The 17157-nt window shown below is 39.1% G+C and overlaps 1 protein-coding gene across 1 annotated transcript; it reads left to right on the forward strand.

Moving 5' to 3' along the window:
- The first annotated feature begins 1014 nt into the window (after positions 1-1014).
- On the forward strand, positions 1015-5290 carry LOC125320045 (cryptic protein-like). The gene is made up of 6 exons (XM_048291986.1): positions 1015-1257; positions 1461-1510; positions 1625-1801; positions 2692-2806; positions 2912-3021; positions 4841-5290. The coding sequence occupies exons 1-6, from the start codon at positions 1235-1237 to the stop codon at positions 4951-4953; spliced, it is 588 nt and encodes a 195-aa protein (XP_048147943.1). The 5' UTR covers positions 1015-1234; the 3' UTR covers positions 4954-5290.
- Positions 5291-17157: the final 11867 nt, after the last annotated feature.

The following is a 17157-nucleotide window of genomic DNA, read 5'->3' on the forward strand; positions in this document are numbered from 1 at the left end:
TCTGACAAGTGACAGCCACAGGGACTTACAAACAAGGAATGATAATGTCTTTAGTCGGTGCAGCCATTTCTTCAGTGAGGAAGAAATCACACCCATACTTGCGATGTGATCTTGTATATAGCCAAGGTGAAACTTGTACTAGCTTAGTTTGCAGTCACACAGAGAAAACATCTCTCTTCTGCATGCCCCTCCAAAACAAAACAAGATGTATTGCTGCAGTTTGCTGCCACAACTTAAGTAAAGGCAATGTGCATTCTGTGGTACAAAACGTGGGACTGTGATGAGAAAAGCCTGCCCAGAGCAGCTTTTTTAGTGCTGATCAGCTGCAGGTCTTTCTGCTGATGATACTGAGCCATAGCAAAACCGTGTGAGTGTCCCTAGCCCATTTCAGTACACATGGTAAATTATATCTAGGTATCTGCTGATACTGCATAAACTCAGACTAGGAATACTCACTAATGGGCCTAATTTTATTAACAGGAAAATTGTTCAGAAAATGTTCCAAAAGGTTATTTACAGCCCTGGGGAGACAACAATCCTCTCTCAAGGACGTTATACTGCTTTTTCCAGTATTTTAGTAGAAATCTCTAAACTAGGTTTTAAAGATTTCTGCTGCAAAGTGGCACAATCTCATAAAGCAGATCCCCGGCAGACAACCCTGGCAGAGACAAGGCATGTCGGTAGAATTGAGGCTTTTAAACCTTCATTATATATACCCACTCGAGTTTATGATATACTTATTGCAGTTCTGCAGAACAACGTTTGTTTGTTTGTTTGTTTGTTTGTTTGTTTGTTTGTTTGTTTGTTTGTTTTTCCTATGCACGGTATGGTGGTACAAAGTCTTCTGTGTTGAGAAATACACTGGAGTTGAGATCTTCCTGCCTTGGGCTTTTTGTTGTGCTCGTGGGCCCTTCAGTCTCCCGCAGCAGTAGGTGCCCCCACCTCGCTCCACCCTTCAGCAGTGCACGTAAATCGGGGGCTGGCCAGGGAATCCCAGCCCGGAGGGATGTTCCTGGCGCCCGGCGAGGGCTCAGCCAGCGGTGCGACTGGGGACTGAGCCTTGCTATAAGCTGGACAGCAAGAGGAAACTTTCGTCAGTCCTGCTTTCTCTTTCCATCGTTGTCCACGGTGTGAGGACTGCCGCACGCAACAGCCCGCAGTAAAGGGCTCTGGACATCTTCCTTCTGCTCGAGCTCTCCCGGACGACCTCACGGCTATTCCAGGCTGCAGGAAAATGTACTGGGGAAATCATATTAGGTAAATTTGCCTCAGATGCGGGGGACCTTCTCTAGCCGGGGATACCTATTCCTTTTAAAAGTTCACACGTTCGCCATCCGTTTTAGTGTTTGTGTCTAATTAGCACAAATTTATTTCAGTTCTTTTCTTTCTTTCTTTCTTTCTTTCTTTCTTTTTTTCTTTTTGGTTTTTTGGTTTTTTTTTTTTTTTTCCCTTTTTTCCAGAATTCTTTTCACTGTGACTCTGGTCTGGCAGGCTGTTCGCTTAGAAAAAGGTAAGGGACATTTCGTGTTTCTCCCCGTCCCACCGTGTTTCTCCTCTATATTTACAGTGTGTATTTCTTCATTACAAACTACCCGTCCCTTACATATTTGCACTTCTTGTCAAGGACCTGAAAGAGAAGAACGTAAGGAAGATGTGAAAAGTCTCAATGTCACAGCACAAAAGCAGCAGCCCAAGAACGAAGAGACCTTTATGCATGCTCTCAGTGACATGAACCAGAGTTATGAAAATAGAAAACAACAGAGTTCCAGATCATTCGTACCCTTCACTGGAATTACAGAGAGTAGGTAACATTATTTACGTAAACAATGACATAAAATGGCTTTTTAAAAATATAATATAGTAATGCTTTTAACTGTTGTCCTGGAAGATTCCAGCCTATTGGTTTTCTGTGGCCACTCATTTAAATTACACCCGTAGCCATTTAGTAAATGGTCATAAGAACTTAAGGTAGAACTGAAGATCTCTCACTTGAAAAATGTGTTTAGGAAAAACAAGGAAAGATACTAAGAATGAAGAAGTGTTTGGCCCCTTGTGTTTAAAAAAGCATCTGTGAAATTTTGTAACATTCTGTTAATTTTTTTAAATTCACGGTATTTCATTACCAAAAAAAATGTTAATTTTATAAAAAAGGTTTGGGCTGCCTGAAAGCAACAGTACTAACAGAAAAAAAAGAAAAATCTGTTTCCTCCTACACATATAAAATTTTAGATTGGTGCTCAATCCCAGGACTCTGAGAAAGGCTTAAAGGGAGCATTTCCCCCCCCACCCCCCCCAAAACCAAGTAACTTCCCAGTGACAAAACCTCTTTATTCAAAAATAAGCATCACTTCCCTGTAAAAATGCCCCATTTCTTAGTGTGATTGAAACCTGCGTCTGTCAAAAATGAAATATTTCACTTGAACACACACTGCTGCTACAGGATTTGCCAGGCGTTGCTTCTTCACCATCCTGTAATCCCTGGTAGCTTGTTTCTAATCCTTAACTAAACAAACTGGGTTTAGCTGAACAAACACTCCTAACAGGCATATAATTTTATTGTCTCTAAAGACAGTAAAAGTTGATATCCTTAAGAGACTTTGAGAACTGTAGAGACCTGAGTGAACAAGTGAGGAAAAGGCGAGGTTCAGAGCCCCTGAGATGCTTGTTAACCTCTGTAATATTGTCTTGCAGGTAAAAAACTGAACAGACACTGCTGCCAAAATGGAGGGACTTGTATCCTGGGTACGTTCTGTGCCTGCCTAAAGCACTTCACTGGCAGATACTGTGAATATGATGAGCGGCTAAGGTAAAAAAGCAGACCAAAATCAGAGGAAATGAGTGAGGTGCTCTGGATGGTTGTACTGTGTGGTGAGGTCGGGGATGTACCAAATATCTCCCTTGTCATCGACAGCAACTGCGGCAGCATTGCCCACGGCGTCTGGGTGCTAAAGGGCTGTTGGCTTTGTCGGTGCGGCTATGGTACTCTGAACTGTCTTTCAGAAATAATGCACGGTGACTGTGGTAAGAAATGGCACTAAATAAAACATTCTTATCCCGTGGGTGACAGAATTGCCTTCTGCAGTGGTTTGTACTAGGAGTACTCGGAGGATGCTGTAGGTGCACTAGTTAGACTTCTACAGTGGGCTGCTTTGCTACAGAGAATGCATTAGTGAGACAGTAAAAAACACTGCTCTTGACTCTATAGAACATCACAAAAGACACTTTCAGATCTCTATAATTCTGTGCCATAGGAAACTTTCCACCATTCTAGTTGAAAATTGCAGAGGTTAAATACTCCTGTGTTCTTCAAAATCTGTACGTGTCTATGACTATCCACTTAACCAGGACAATTCCTACAATTAAACTAAATCCAAGCATACAAATGTTTCTTAGATAAAGAGAAAAAACAGTAGTGTATACTGGTGTGGTAGAAGTAAAAACTGGTATTACACTAGAGAAAAAAGTACTGAAAACTAATTTAGGCTACTTAACACATAGAATCATCAATCATAATATGTAAATGACCCAAAACTAACCTGAATCTTATTTTAATATCTGTATCTCAATCTTCAGAATATTCTTGTATGAGTTCTAAGACTGAGCACACTCCACACAAAAAAAATATGTAGCCATTACACTGATCATTGTAAAGTAGTGCTATCTAGTCTCCTCAAAAGCACCATATCATTTTAAGTCAAGCCTTTCTGTATCAGCCTGTGAAATTCCCTGAATAAACGGTTGTATACTTTTGAAAACAGTGTACCAACTAGCATAAAGACTTAAAGAACTACTTTACTGGTATTATTTTCCATGGACAACTGACTGATACAGATTGTTTTCAATACCCTTGAGATCACTAGTAAGGATTTAATAATATTTTCTCTTCAGTGGCAAAATCAGTGCAAAATATTATTTTCCTTTCGACTCATAATATCTCAATCTCATCTTATGCTTTCCTTCAGTTGTGCCAACATCACCGGTTAGCAGGGTAAGAAAACAATAGTCTTAAGAATTTCAAGATTCATTTGCACCCCAAGCAGGCTCTTGTTTCCTGACCAGATTCCTACCTGAGTAGCAGTGCCTTGAAGCTGTGACTTCTGAGTTGTAGCACCAACTCAGATGTAAATCAAAACATTAGAAAGTGGCATTCCTGTCTTTGCAACCCTAGACAAAAAAAAAATTAAAATTTAAAATCCACCAGCAGAACCACTTTTTCCTTGAAGTTTTCTGTATTGAACAGTTTTATGTGGCACACACCTTGCTCGTTAAACTCTTAATATGTTCACCTTTGAATCAGACCTATTGTTCCTCATTACAGGAGCAAAAGACATAATAGGCCTCCCATGCTCTGTAAAAGTAGTCTACTGCTTACTACTGTTGAGCTCAGCTCAAGAAAGACAATAAAGGTCTCAGTGGAAAATGGTCTGAGCAGGGACTCGGTGGCTTTCACGTACATGAGGGTATGGCTTTTCTGCTTTTGCTAAAAGCAAAGTCCCTTTTTGAAGGAAGGGTTAAAAGCCAGCATTCAGGCTTGAGTGCTTACCTCTTGTGAAGTTCTTCCTCTTGCTTTTGCTTGGTATTTACTTTTGATTATTCTGAGATTAATGCCTGCAAGAGCTGATAAGTGTTATCAGTTGCTCCTCAAACGATCATTGATGGGACATCTATTTACATCTCTCCCCTGAGAATAGCCCCTTTGATTGGTTTTAACAGCTGATACCTTTAACTTAAGTACCTGTGAGATGTCAGAGGACTTTTCAAGTATGTTGAAAATCCTTATGTTTTCAAATTTACATATTTACTCATTAACCATTTTATTTTCTTGATTTTTTTTTTTAAGAACTGAAATCGGAAAAGGAGGAAATTATCAGACTGTACTCTAATGGGTTAAGATTACAGCAAACAGTGTTTTCAGTCACTTGCCTGCTCACCATCCTCCTGGAGCTCTGCTAGTTTGCAGTTGTGAAACTGGACAAGGGGATATATCTCAGGGTTGATATAACCCTCACCATGAATCATACATTTCTTCTACAAGCTACAGAAGACTCTTCTACCTACGTGTTTGAGGCAGATCAAGATGTATACCTGGGTTATTATAAATTCAGATTATATGAATGTGAAGTATTTATTATTATATTATTATATTAATACTACTATCAATGTCTGATTCTAACGATTCTTTATTTCTAAAATACTGCTCTTGCAGTGGAAGCAACCCCCCCCCCCCCCAATATTCTATGCCTGAAGTATTGTAACTTATAGTATTTTCTTTTGTACGCAGTACAACTATTTTAACAAATAAAACTGATTTCATTTCTGAAAACTTTATGTTTAGCTTTATTTAAACTTGAAAATTCTTATCTACCAATTGTTGTTATATTGCATCTTGTAAGAAAAGTGCAGAGTAGAATGAGCAATCAGAAATCTGAAGACATAAGGACAGATTTAAGAGTAGGTATCTTTCAAGCTCTAATATAAAAAACTGTAAAAGTTACACAGTCTTTCAGTTCTTATTTATTACAGCAAAATCGTACATATGCATAATCTTAGGCAGGAATCATATATATATTAAGCATACATAAGTGATGGTTATTTGTCTTTTGGGAAATATTCATATTTCACATCCTAGAAATATGAGTTCCTCTTTTTTAAAATGACAGCAAAGAGCGATTATGTTTAACTTTTTCTATAGCAAAGCTGTCTTGATTTATGTGTAATTTGAAAATGAGTATATCTAGGTTGTAGAATACAAAATGTTTGAACATGTAAGTGCATTGAAAAAAATTGCAACGATAAACCTAAAATGTATCTTCATCATTTAAACGTGGAGGTACTACATAGAAACAATCAGATTCATAATTTTATTGATTAAAAAGACATTACTGATGAAGAAAATTCTTAATGTCTTTTAAAAGTTCAAGATATTTAATTCTTATAATTTTTTATTTATTTTCTGCCACAAATCAAGACAATCCCATTCTTAAGCAGAGAAGGATGCATCGCCAACAAATGACATAATATAGTGGATGCCTTCAATTCTGTGACTACTCAGAATCAGACTTTTACAGGGAGTCATTGTGTAAAAACATATTCATGTTAAATACTGCAAGTATTCAGACTGCTCCTTTCCAAATTCTATACTTGTGATGAAAGACAAGGCTCCTCACTTTTCGCATAAGATACACTAGACTAGAAATGCTCCTTTTCTCATTATTTCACACAAAGTGGTCTGTACCCATCAGCCTGTGTTTCCACAGACCAGCTTAGGATAATTAAATATCAAAGAGAACAGCTGGAGGAAAATTGTCGTGCCTTTATTTTACAGATGCTGAAATTGCAGGAATGCCATTGTGAAGTCATCTTGGCTTGCCATAAAGCACACCTGAGAAGTCTGTGGCCAATACAGCTTGTAACGTGTTTCATATAGTTTTTACTTTTTAAAGGAAAGCAGCAAGATATGTGGAAAATACATAGTACAGTAAAAATACATCTGAAGTAATGTTTATTTTTTATTCCTGTAGAAAATATACAGAGCCATTAAAGATTGCAATTTACAAAAGAAAAGAGTGTTTTAATACAGGTTTTACAACGGAACAGCTATTTCTGTTTCAATAACACCCAGAGCAGATTTAATCAGGAAAAACTGGACTGGAATAACTCCCTATTTAGATGAGCCTATGTGCCTGCATGAGTCACCCTGATGAAGCTATTCATTATTGGGTTGGTCTGACTTGCAGAATTAGAGCAACTGAAATGTCTGGCAAAGAAATATTTTCCTGCTGTAGCAAAACAGTAGTACAGGGCATCAAACTAGATGCATGGTTCAGTTTCTGCAGTCTCAAAGCATTGTATGGGCGCCTTAGATGCTTAAGTATTTTAATAATGTCAGTGCAATTTATTACGTCTCTGAATGCCAGAATTCAAAAATTTTATCTGAAAGAAAAAAAAATGGAAGGTTTTTACTTGTTTGTTTTTAAGATAACAGTTCCTTTTCTCTCTATCTTATTCCATTGCATTCTGTTACTGGAAAATCTGAAAATTCTGCTTCAGGATGGTTTTATATCAACCATACTAAGGCAAAAGTGCCCCCTAAGTGTCAGTTGGTTGTGAAAGATGTTCATCTCATCCTTGTGTCAGAGCTCTGGAAGTTGGTGAGGCATAGGCAGAAGGAAGCACAGTCTGTTGTCCTTGCATACTTCTGAAACAGAGGCAGCCACAGGAGTTGAGTTAGAAGAAAAACAGGTATCTCCTTAAGTTAAAGAAAAACAAGAAAAGGGGAAAAAGAAAAAGCATGCAGAAGCAATCCCATGCATGGTCTTATTTGCAAATAAAGATGTAACTTAGAAAGAGGAAAACAGAAAGCGCTGAGGAACAAAGGAAATCACACAGTCACAATCTTTGCTTAGGTTAAAACTGTCTCCTCTTTTATCTCTCTCCAGCTGTTTGCAAGAACAGATAAAAGAAAGCATTATTTTCCTCCCCTGTTACCATCTAGGCCTGGCCCACCTTCTAACAGTGCAATTACAGGCACTTTGCTAAGGTTTGTTTATAGCAAACAGCAATGCTTACTCTCCAGCCTCATGCTAACTCACAGACCACTCTGTCAAACATGGCACATCCCAGCCAAGTAGACATCTGTTGCTGCAAGTTCGTGCATGTGTCTTCTCTATATGCAGCCACATTTGGGCAGGGGGAAGACCCTCAAAGAGAAGTATTTATCAGATGATCCTCAGGGCCCCAGAGCACTAGATCTTTTCCTCCTCACAGTTGACTCCAGAACTGAAACAAATGGTGCCGCCTGCAGCTGGCCTCCATGGCTTCACCCTTGCAATTGCTCCAGCCTCCATCACTCTAGGGGCATGCCACAGCTGATAAGAGCCCAGACTGAGGAGCAGTGTGGTGGAGAGGCTGCCCTCTCTGTGGCCAAGAGCCCTGGAGCTGGAGTTCTGCTGCTAGGCACAGATCTGCAGGGGGATGCTGCCATCTGCCCTTAACACATTGCCCATTTAAGGGAAGGGATTAATTTTGCATAAGGCCGTTTAGTGCACCAGGGTGCACATACAAACCTGGAAAGCTAACTTTCAGGTACCAGATACTGAGGAAGTGTCACTTATGTGTCTCTTTGAGCATCTGATGGTTATCTCTTGAGGTGACTTTATTCCAAGGAGATAGGGATTTCTGTTGCCCCTGAGAAGTGTTAATGGTACGTATAGGTGCCAATAGCCTTCTCTCACCTAGAGAAAAAGCCATCCAAGACAAAATTAGAAGTAATTTCCCACACTTTTATCCAGAGTTATTTGGGGGTTCCTTTTGTTTTTAATTGGCATATTTGAGATTACTAAGGTTGTATTTTGCTATTCGTCTTTCATTGACAATTCTGTGTCAGCAGGCTACACATCTGGATCATTACACCCATAAATTTCATACACCTGAGCAAATATACAGCAACTTTATAACTTGTCTTCCATCTATTGGAAGGGGAATATAGTACAGCAGGCTGGCTTATATGTCAAGCAGCCCTGTGAATCAGAATTACAAAACCATAGAATATCTTGAGTGGGAAGGTACCATCAAGGATCATCAAGTCCAACTCCTGTATCCACAAAGGGGAACCTAAATGTTAAACCATGTATTTAGGAGCATTGTCCAAAGTTATAGGTGTACATCTTGTGGAGGCCTATCTAGCTACACTGCAATCATCACCTGTAATTCACCGTCTGCCTCATCTTTTACAGCACGGTCATGTACAAGCATGAGAGACTTAATGACAAAACAGCAGCTGTATACCTGCCCTCTGCAAAATTACCCAGCTTTGTGAGTACTCCTTGTGATTGCAAAGCACCTTCTTGGTCAGAGAAGATATTAAAACCTGTAATTCCCTCCACATTTGGCTGATTGACCTTGCCCTTAGCTTATGCTGCTGTGAGGGTGACTTCTTGATAAGGTCATGAAGCTGCCATATGTCACTGGAATAAAATCAGATGCCTTATGCATGTTGGGTCTAGCATTTGTCCTCAGGTACATGCTGGCACAGAAATAGCTTTCATTAGCAGCTGTCTTCATCTGCTGAAGCCCAAACATATCTTTACAAAACTACAATTTATAATCCAGCCTGTGAGGCTTCAGTTCAGATATTATTTGTTTGATAATGTTTGGATGAAATGTTGGGAATGTACTACCAGGACAGAAGCACTGGTAAAGGCTCAAAAGCACATAGCCAGAAAGGCACTGGCATTAAAGGAAGCACACTGTCCAGCTGAGCCTCCAGCAGCTGGTCCCAAGGACTCAGATCTCTTTCTCTGACAGCTGAGATACTTCTCTGAGCTTCACACTTTGTCTGGGGCAGAGCTTGTCACCTTTCACTGGCTTTCTGTGAGCAGAAATAGACATACAACCTGTGAAGTTCCAATGAAAGGACTGGGTCTGGCAGGACTATGGCAGACATTTTCAACCCATCTGTAGAGTTTTCTGTCACTGGACAGCAAAACAGTGTTGAACATTAAATTTTTTATAGCCATGGCACCTAACATCCTGCATCTCTTATCAGCAATGCATCTTTTTGCACGTTTTCTATGATATGATGTTTGTATCTTCCCCATAAACAGAAAGCTAGATGTGATTAATTCTATTTATAAATCATTGCAAAAGGTTATAAACAAGAATAAATCTCATATATATATACACCAAAGAAACAGATAGTTCTGTCTCCTATACTAACATAAAAGCTCTAGTCAAATTCTAGAAAGTTTTGTGGGGAAAATTGTACTTCATGTTTTTGAATCACCAAGATTATGTCCTTCCAAAAAGTATGAAGAGGAGTATCAGGAAAAAATTTGATTAAAAATAAAGAAGTGGTACAATGCTGAAAAGACAAGCAAGAGCATCTTTGTACAGAACAAGCAGAGAGTCAGGATCAAAAAGAAAAACTGGTGTCAAAAAACCTCCCCACCTGATTCTGCACATGAACTAAAGAGTGTTTCTTGGACCAAAACCTTTAAAAAAAAAAGACAAAATATTATCAAACTTGTCAAGTCCCCTGTTTACATGTCAGCCTTGTTCTTCCAGTCCCAGCATTATGTTTCCTCACCTCAAATTTGTTTAATGCAGCACCAGTACTGAAGCTACTCCTTGTACATGGAGGAAATCTCTCATGGAAGACAAAGTGCCTGTACACCTTAATTAGCTTTGAAGGTACCTTATGGAGGCCATGTGATGTTAAAATGAATCTGAGCCTATCTGTTAGGCTGGTGTTGGTTTGCTAAATTGTGCCAATAGCATTTATGATGCATATTGGTAACAGAGATGGAAATTTCTTGTTGCTTTTAACACCAGTCTTTAGGGGAAATAAGAAATAAAGAAGCATGCTTCCTGCTCTGTGTTTCTGCCTTCCTCTGCTCTTCACAGAGGCTGTACCCCAGCACTCTCTGTGTGGACATGTGAGAAGCAACTCAGTGGAGAAAAAGATTTGTGCAGATACGCTGTGCAGTACATCTCCAGCAGTGCAATAACATGCAACAAAAGCCAATTAAGGACATTCCTATGCTGTGTTGTTCTTTTATCTGAGCACATATGATATGCCTATCACTAGCCATGCTAACCAAAAACAACTGCAAAGTTCAACAGTGCTAAAATACACGGAGGCCAAACTCCAGTCCAACAGCTAGAACAGGTAATCACACATGCAGGTAAATCTATGCAGCAAATATGAATTCCAGGAGCCAAGTATGTATATCCAGTATTGCAACTTTCTCAAGTAGATAACAAGACCACAGAGGCAGGCACCTATTGTCCCCTTTGTACTGATATGATCCACAGTCAGACAGGTCCACTCACTTATTCATCCAAAATATTTTCTCATTACATTGGCCTAATTTCTAGATAGACCGTCTCTGCCGACAGAGGGATGTGGCAGAAGCATGCAGCAAAAGTGAAGTGGAGCCCACAGTTAGACAAGCCAGAACTGGTTATGTAATCACTGCTTTAAAGTTAACAGCTTAGTTAGTTAGAAAAATTGTCAGCCTTAGTTTCAAAAGGAGACTTCAACATGCAGAGACAGTGTAAAAACTAAATGCCAATGGGCAGAAAATCTGCTCATGAATTTCCATTATAGTATCTAAGCAGTACAAAAAATCCCATGGGAACAAGAGAAAAAAATCGTTATTTACTTGGCAGTAGTGACACCATTAATGGAATATTACATAGCATTTTGTCATCTTCTCTTTGTAAAGGATATTGAAATTTGTAGAAGTTTCAGGGGACAAAAAATACAGACGTGATTTTAGATATAAAAATAGACACTACAATGAAAAATGTAGCAAGTTAAGTTCATTATGAAAGCAAGAATTATGAGTAACTTGTTCTCCCAGAGGATCACATGGGAATATACTCAGGCCCAAAAGTTTGTTGAGCTGACAGCCATTTTCACTGTTTTACACAGAAGTACTCCAATGGAGACAGTGTAGCTTTCACCAGGAGACAAACATGCCAGTGTTAACACCAGTGCTAAGAATTTAGATTCACTCAGAATTTGCAGAAAGGCTGCTCGTTAAAAGACTGTCAAGCCAATGAACAAGCACCACGACATGCATGTTAGTGTCTGCATTTATGTGTCCAGCAAATGAGGGCAGTTCTGGAGCAGGCTTTGATGTCACAATCACTGGAGGTTCCACAAGTGAAGCAAGAGAAATCCTGAAGAAAATGAGTGAAGAAGATGAGGCATTATTAGCTGGATATTAGCTAAACAATAAACAATAACATTAAACAGTAAACAATAACATTAAAAGCCATGTACATGAATTGCAATAAACATCGCTGTGTTAAAACACAGCTATATTATTTGCAGTGTGTAGCCCCTAGAGTGCCTACAAGCCCTCACCGAGGCTGAGATTTTTCTGTGCTGGGCACTGTACAAGTGCACAGGAAGAATGAACCTGTCCTCAGCAACTGACACACTGATGGATTATTTTCTGACAGTTAACAAAGTATCTGCTACTGCAGTCTGGCTCCATTTTCCAAGGCAAAACCCTTAGCGTGCACACACTCCTACTTCAGTCATGTTTTCATCAGTCCTGTTGGTTTTACTGTTTATTTTCCATCTCCTTTGTACTGTTCCTCAATAACAACATCAGCACAGGCAACAGTCACCAGGAGATGGCATCATTAGAAGTTGATAACACTGACTTAAACTGCAGTCAGATGCAAGTGTGAGACTGAATAAAGCAGTAATGACTGAGTTCCTGAGCCTCACAGTACTGATAAAAACTAACATTCCCAAAGCAAGTATTTGAATGCAAGGTGTGAGTTTTTAAAATGTAATTTTCAAAAGATGAAGCCACTATTATCTGCTGCTTTCACTACTGACCATGTATCTTTCTGTATGAACTAAGGCTGAGCATACTGTCAACACTTAGCAAAGACTGTTCTTACACTTACTACAGAATCGATGAGAGACAGCTTTTCCTAGGCAATTAGGAAAAAGAAAAATCTTGGGCTGGTAAAAGGAGTATACAATTACATAAATGTTTTCACAGATAATATTTATAAAATATTATGGAAAATAATGTATAATTTTTTCAAGTGTTTTTCATATCGCCATTCTACTCATGTTAAATCAAGCTTTCAGTGAGTGAATAAGCTTGATCTGATCTACTGCAGGGATGAGTAGTGATTTTTGTATCACTGTGCAAAGTCTTGGACAAAGTGAAATAATTACCTTTAATCTTACTGTTCCATCAAAGAGACTAAGGAACCCACTTGCTGAGTTAAGTGTGTCAGAAAGACAAATTATACCAGCTCTGTGTGCATGGATCCTAAGGTGTTGAATACTAATTTTAAAGGAATTTTATCAGATAGCCAGATGAAAAGAAGTAACAGGGACTTGTTACTTTTCAAGAGCATATGCTTTCCCTGGCTGCGGGCAATTAAAGTTTGACAGCTTTTTGAGATAAACATATAAAATAGGCTTGAAAATATTTGTTTGTAAAATATTCAGGTCTTAGGATATTTTATAGAGTTGAGGTAGAAGAAAAGACTATTATATTTTGATAACATCATTTGGAGACACCATAAATAAGTACATGATGATAGGTTAATTAAAGCACTTCACAGAACTCAGTCTTATAGATTGATGATAAAGAGGAAAATGTGTCAGTGTGTGAAATAACATTCCTGAGAGATAAATTAGTTATCTGTGACGCTTATTATTTTTCCTTAACACTCTCATGCACTGACCTTGATATTCTGCATATGTGATTATCTTAGATATAATAAAAATACTTCTTTAATAATTCAAAATATAATGAAACGGGCACTGTCATATATGCTGCCTGGTCTCTTTTACTGTGTCTTTCTGCTCCTGAATACTGATGAGAACTGCTGCTAGGCAAACGAAAGGGTTGCTTTAACCTTATAAAAAGCTATGAGTAAATAGCTTTGCCTGTGATAACATTTTCAGGAATTAAGAGTAAAATAGACTAGTATGTTAGTTATGGCAGCATATCTCAAATCACAGAATTATTAAGGTGAGGAAAAACTGTATGATGCTCTGGGTGGTGAACAATTTTTTAGTAAATTGGTGAACAATCTTTGCTGGATGTCCATTTTCCAACATCATACAATATCCTTAAGGGTACAGCTAGGCCAATACCACACCTGTGCACCCATTAAAATTAAGGCAGCACAAAAGCCTACATGTTTTTATCTCTTCTTCCAAGAATCTTTCATATATTGCTATAATAGTGTCTCACTACCTATTTGTTCTCTCCCTGCTGCAGCCTCCCTGCAAATTCAGATACATCCCACAAGTGCTACAGATTCATTTCCAAATAGCATAGACAACTTATCTTCAATTTTGATATGTAAAAGTGTTTTCTGCCCAAAATGTTTCCAGCTGTTACACGGAGCTGACATGCTCACAGATCTGTGAAGGGTCATCTCCCACAGAGTCTTCCCTCTCCTACAAAATCAGATTAAACTCAAAAGACCCCAGATCTGATTTCTTCTCATTCTAGAAAGAAAAGGCACCAAGAAGAGCCAAGGCACCTGAGTTTCAGGAACAGCCTGAAAATAAGGTAGGCAAAGATCAGCTCTAAGAGCCAGAGTCAGCTGCAAGAGTTGATTAAACAGGAAATTTTAGTAGCTCTTCTTTTAAGGTCAGATTTAAGATGCAATTTAGGAAAGAAAAAACGCAGGAGCTGTAACATACTTCTAAGCCTGGTAAATGCTATTGCTCATCCTTAATCCAACCAACAGAAATGTAACATAACAGGAAGGAATTTTTCAGTTACGGCTGAAAATTGCAACAGATGATTTTATAGGTAGTGGATATAATTTCATTTTCGTTGAAGGGTCTATGCTTCTCCATAGACTGGCTTGCAGGACTCTTCTTTGCTCCCTTTTTTATTCTCCACCAGCATTTGTGTTTCAGGAAGAAATAACAACCCAGAATCTACAACTAAGATGGTTTTTAACCATTTTTGAGTAACCTGGTTAAAAAATCTCCCCAAATTTCTCCCTGCATTAGTGGTTATGGTGACCACAAGCCTGGAAATTCACTCCAAGGATAAATCTGGAAAGGAGAGGCCAGTGTCTTCATATGTACATGGTGCATGTAGTACATGGTGAAATCCTGAAGCGTCCCTTCTTCTTGTTTAGTGAGGCTTAAAAATACTGTGATATGTACAAAACACATGGGAAGATATTATGGGTACAGACATGAAGTCACAGGGTATAGAGCCTGTGTTAGTTGAAGAAGGAGTCATTAACACGTGTGTTAGGTTTGCACATTCTATATTACTTCACGGTTTTTTGCCTTGGTCTGTGCAGTCACCTGGTGCAGCTAATTAGAGGAACTGCTCAAGGACACAGGCTCACACAGATGTTGGCAGGTAACTTCAAAAATGTCAAAACCATGGCAGAAAAGGAGGAAGTGGTCATATAAATGTAGTCACTTTGAGAGAATGCAGTAGGAGCTCACCATTGTAAAGAGGAGGTACTGTCAATCAAATTCCCAAAAAAGCCTCAATGTCATTTAAAATAAATGGTGAACTCCCTTAAAATGTTTTTTAAAATTTAATTTCAAAATAGTGGCAGGACTATTGAAAAACACCTACAAAGGATGAATATAAACAAGATCTGGTTTTTGATGAGAATCACATATGTCTCTCAACCACCTACAAAAAATCATGAGTACGAAGTCAAATGGGGGAGTAACAAGAGATTCAAGCTGCACTCTTGGCACTGGCAGCCTTATTGCCAGGATCAGAGGAGCCATTGGTACTGATTTCATGGGGCTTACTTTATGTTGAAGGAGGTTACTATTTCAGGCCTATTTCTTTTATAGGGTCATTGATTTATGTAGTTACCTTAACACCAGCACGTAAGAGGGATTTTTGCACTCCCTGCATCAGCAGTCTCCTTGGTCCGTATGGCTTTTCATTTTCAGAGCTGCTAAGCACTCATGACTCACCAAAGTGTGTTCTGGTTGCTGACTCCAAGGCCCCAAGAATATCTACATGACTTGTGGCACAATTTGAAAAAAGGTTAGATGCAACAGGAGAACAATCCACTTAAGGACTTCTCAGAGATTTCTATACTTTCTTGTCTTCACCCTACCAGTCCGAAGCACTCAAGTTAATGCACTTCCACTAGGAACTTCTACAATCATCCAATGCCTTCATCCACGAGGCAGCTCTCTGACAAGAAAGTCAGCAACCGACTCAGGTGCCTGACATCTGCTTGAAAGACATGTACAGCAAGTTCAGCAAATGTACAGCATTAATGGTATTCATAGCCAGAAGGCAAATGATACATAGTACAGTCCAATAGGGTCAGGTTCTCTCATCCCATTAAATTATGTAGTTTCCCAGATGAGATTGATATGGTAAATTTTCACATATGTGTAAAACATAATGGCTAGAAAGTTTGAGCAGTAAGTCTATAGAAAGGACTGGAGAGAGAGGAAAAAAAAAAGGAAAAAAAATACTTGCTTTGAACATGAAGTAGGACGGCAAACATATTTGCTGAGTGGTGAAGCCCCGTGGATGCTGTGTTGTCCTGATCAGAAGTGAAAATGACACAAATGATGACAAGAATAATCTTCCCTCAAGACAAAAAATTTCTAAACACAGGGGGAAAGCAAAAAATATATTTCCTCCTGCTGCTTAGGTCTCATTTCAGACATAAATAACCTTTAAATACTTAATAGTTCCTAATTTTGCTGATTCATTTAATGAAATTATTAACTCTTCTGCAAACCTGGCAGAAGAAGGTTGTCCTTATCCTCTGTTGTCTGATGGAATCATAGAATTCTAGAATACTTTGTGTTGGAGGGGATCTTGAAAGCCATCTAATCCCATGCCCCTGCAGTGACATCTTTCACTAGATCAGGTTGCTCAGAGCCCTGTCCAGCCAGACCTTGAATGTTTCCAGGGATAGGTCATCTGCCATGTACCTAGGCAATGAGTTCCTACGTTTCACTAGCCTCATCATAAAAATAATTCCTCCTTGCATTTAGTTTGAATATATGCTCTTTCAGTTTGAAACCATTACCCCTTTACCTACCACAACTGGTCCTACTAAAAAGGCATTAAGGTAGATGACATCGATTACACTTCCCCTGTCCACTGATGGAGTCACTCCATCACAGAAGGCCACTGGGTCAGTCAGGAAGGACTTTCCATTGATGAAGTCTTGCTGGTTGCCTTGAATCACCTCCCCATTCTCCATGTGCCTAAGCGTAGCTTCTAGGAGGATCTGTTCCATGATCTTCCCAGGCACAGAAATGATGCTGACAGGTCAGTAGTTCCCAGGGTCCTCCTTTCTACCTGTTTTAAAGACACATGCATTGTCTCCCTTCTACCAGTTACCTGAAACTCCACCAGTCTACCACTACTTTTAAAATATCATGGAGAGTGGCTTGGTGGCTACCTCAGCTAATTTGCTCAGGACTCTGGGATACTTCATGTGAGGTCCCAAAAACTAAAGTACATTCAGGTTCCTCAGGTTCTCATGAACCTGAGCCTTACGCACAAAAGGATTTTGCTCCCCCAGTCCCTATCTTGAAGTCCACTTGTGGCAGAGGTGTGGGAAGAGACATGGTCATTAAAAACTGAGGCAAGAAAGTTACTGAGTACCTCAGCTGTCTCCTCATCTGTTACT

This window comes from Corvus hawaiiensis, chromosome Z, assembly GCF_020740725.1.
Source record: "Corvus hawaiiensis isolate bCorHaw1 chromosome Z, bCorHaw1.pri.cur, whole genome shotgun sequence".
Taxonomy (NCBI): Eukaryota; Metazoa; Chordata; class Aves; order Passeriformes; family Corvidae; genus Corvus; species Corvus hawaiiensis.

Coding starts and splice junctions, on each gene's coding strand:
- LOC125320045 (XM_048291986.1), top strand. CDS start 1,235: ATGTACTGGGGAAATCATATTAG. Junction 1,511..1,624: donor GGCTGTTCGCTTAGAAAAAG/GTAAGGGACATT, acceptor CTTCTTGTCAAG/GACCTGAAAGAGAAGAACGT. Junction 1,802..2,691: donor CTTCACTGGAATTACAGAGA/GTAGGTAACATT, acceptor ATTGTCTTGCAG/GTAAAAAACTGAACAGACAC.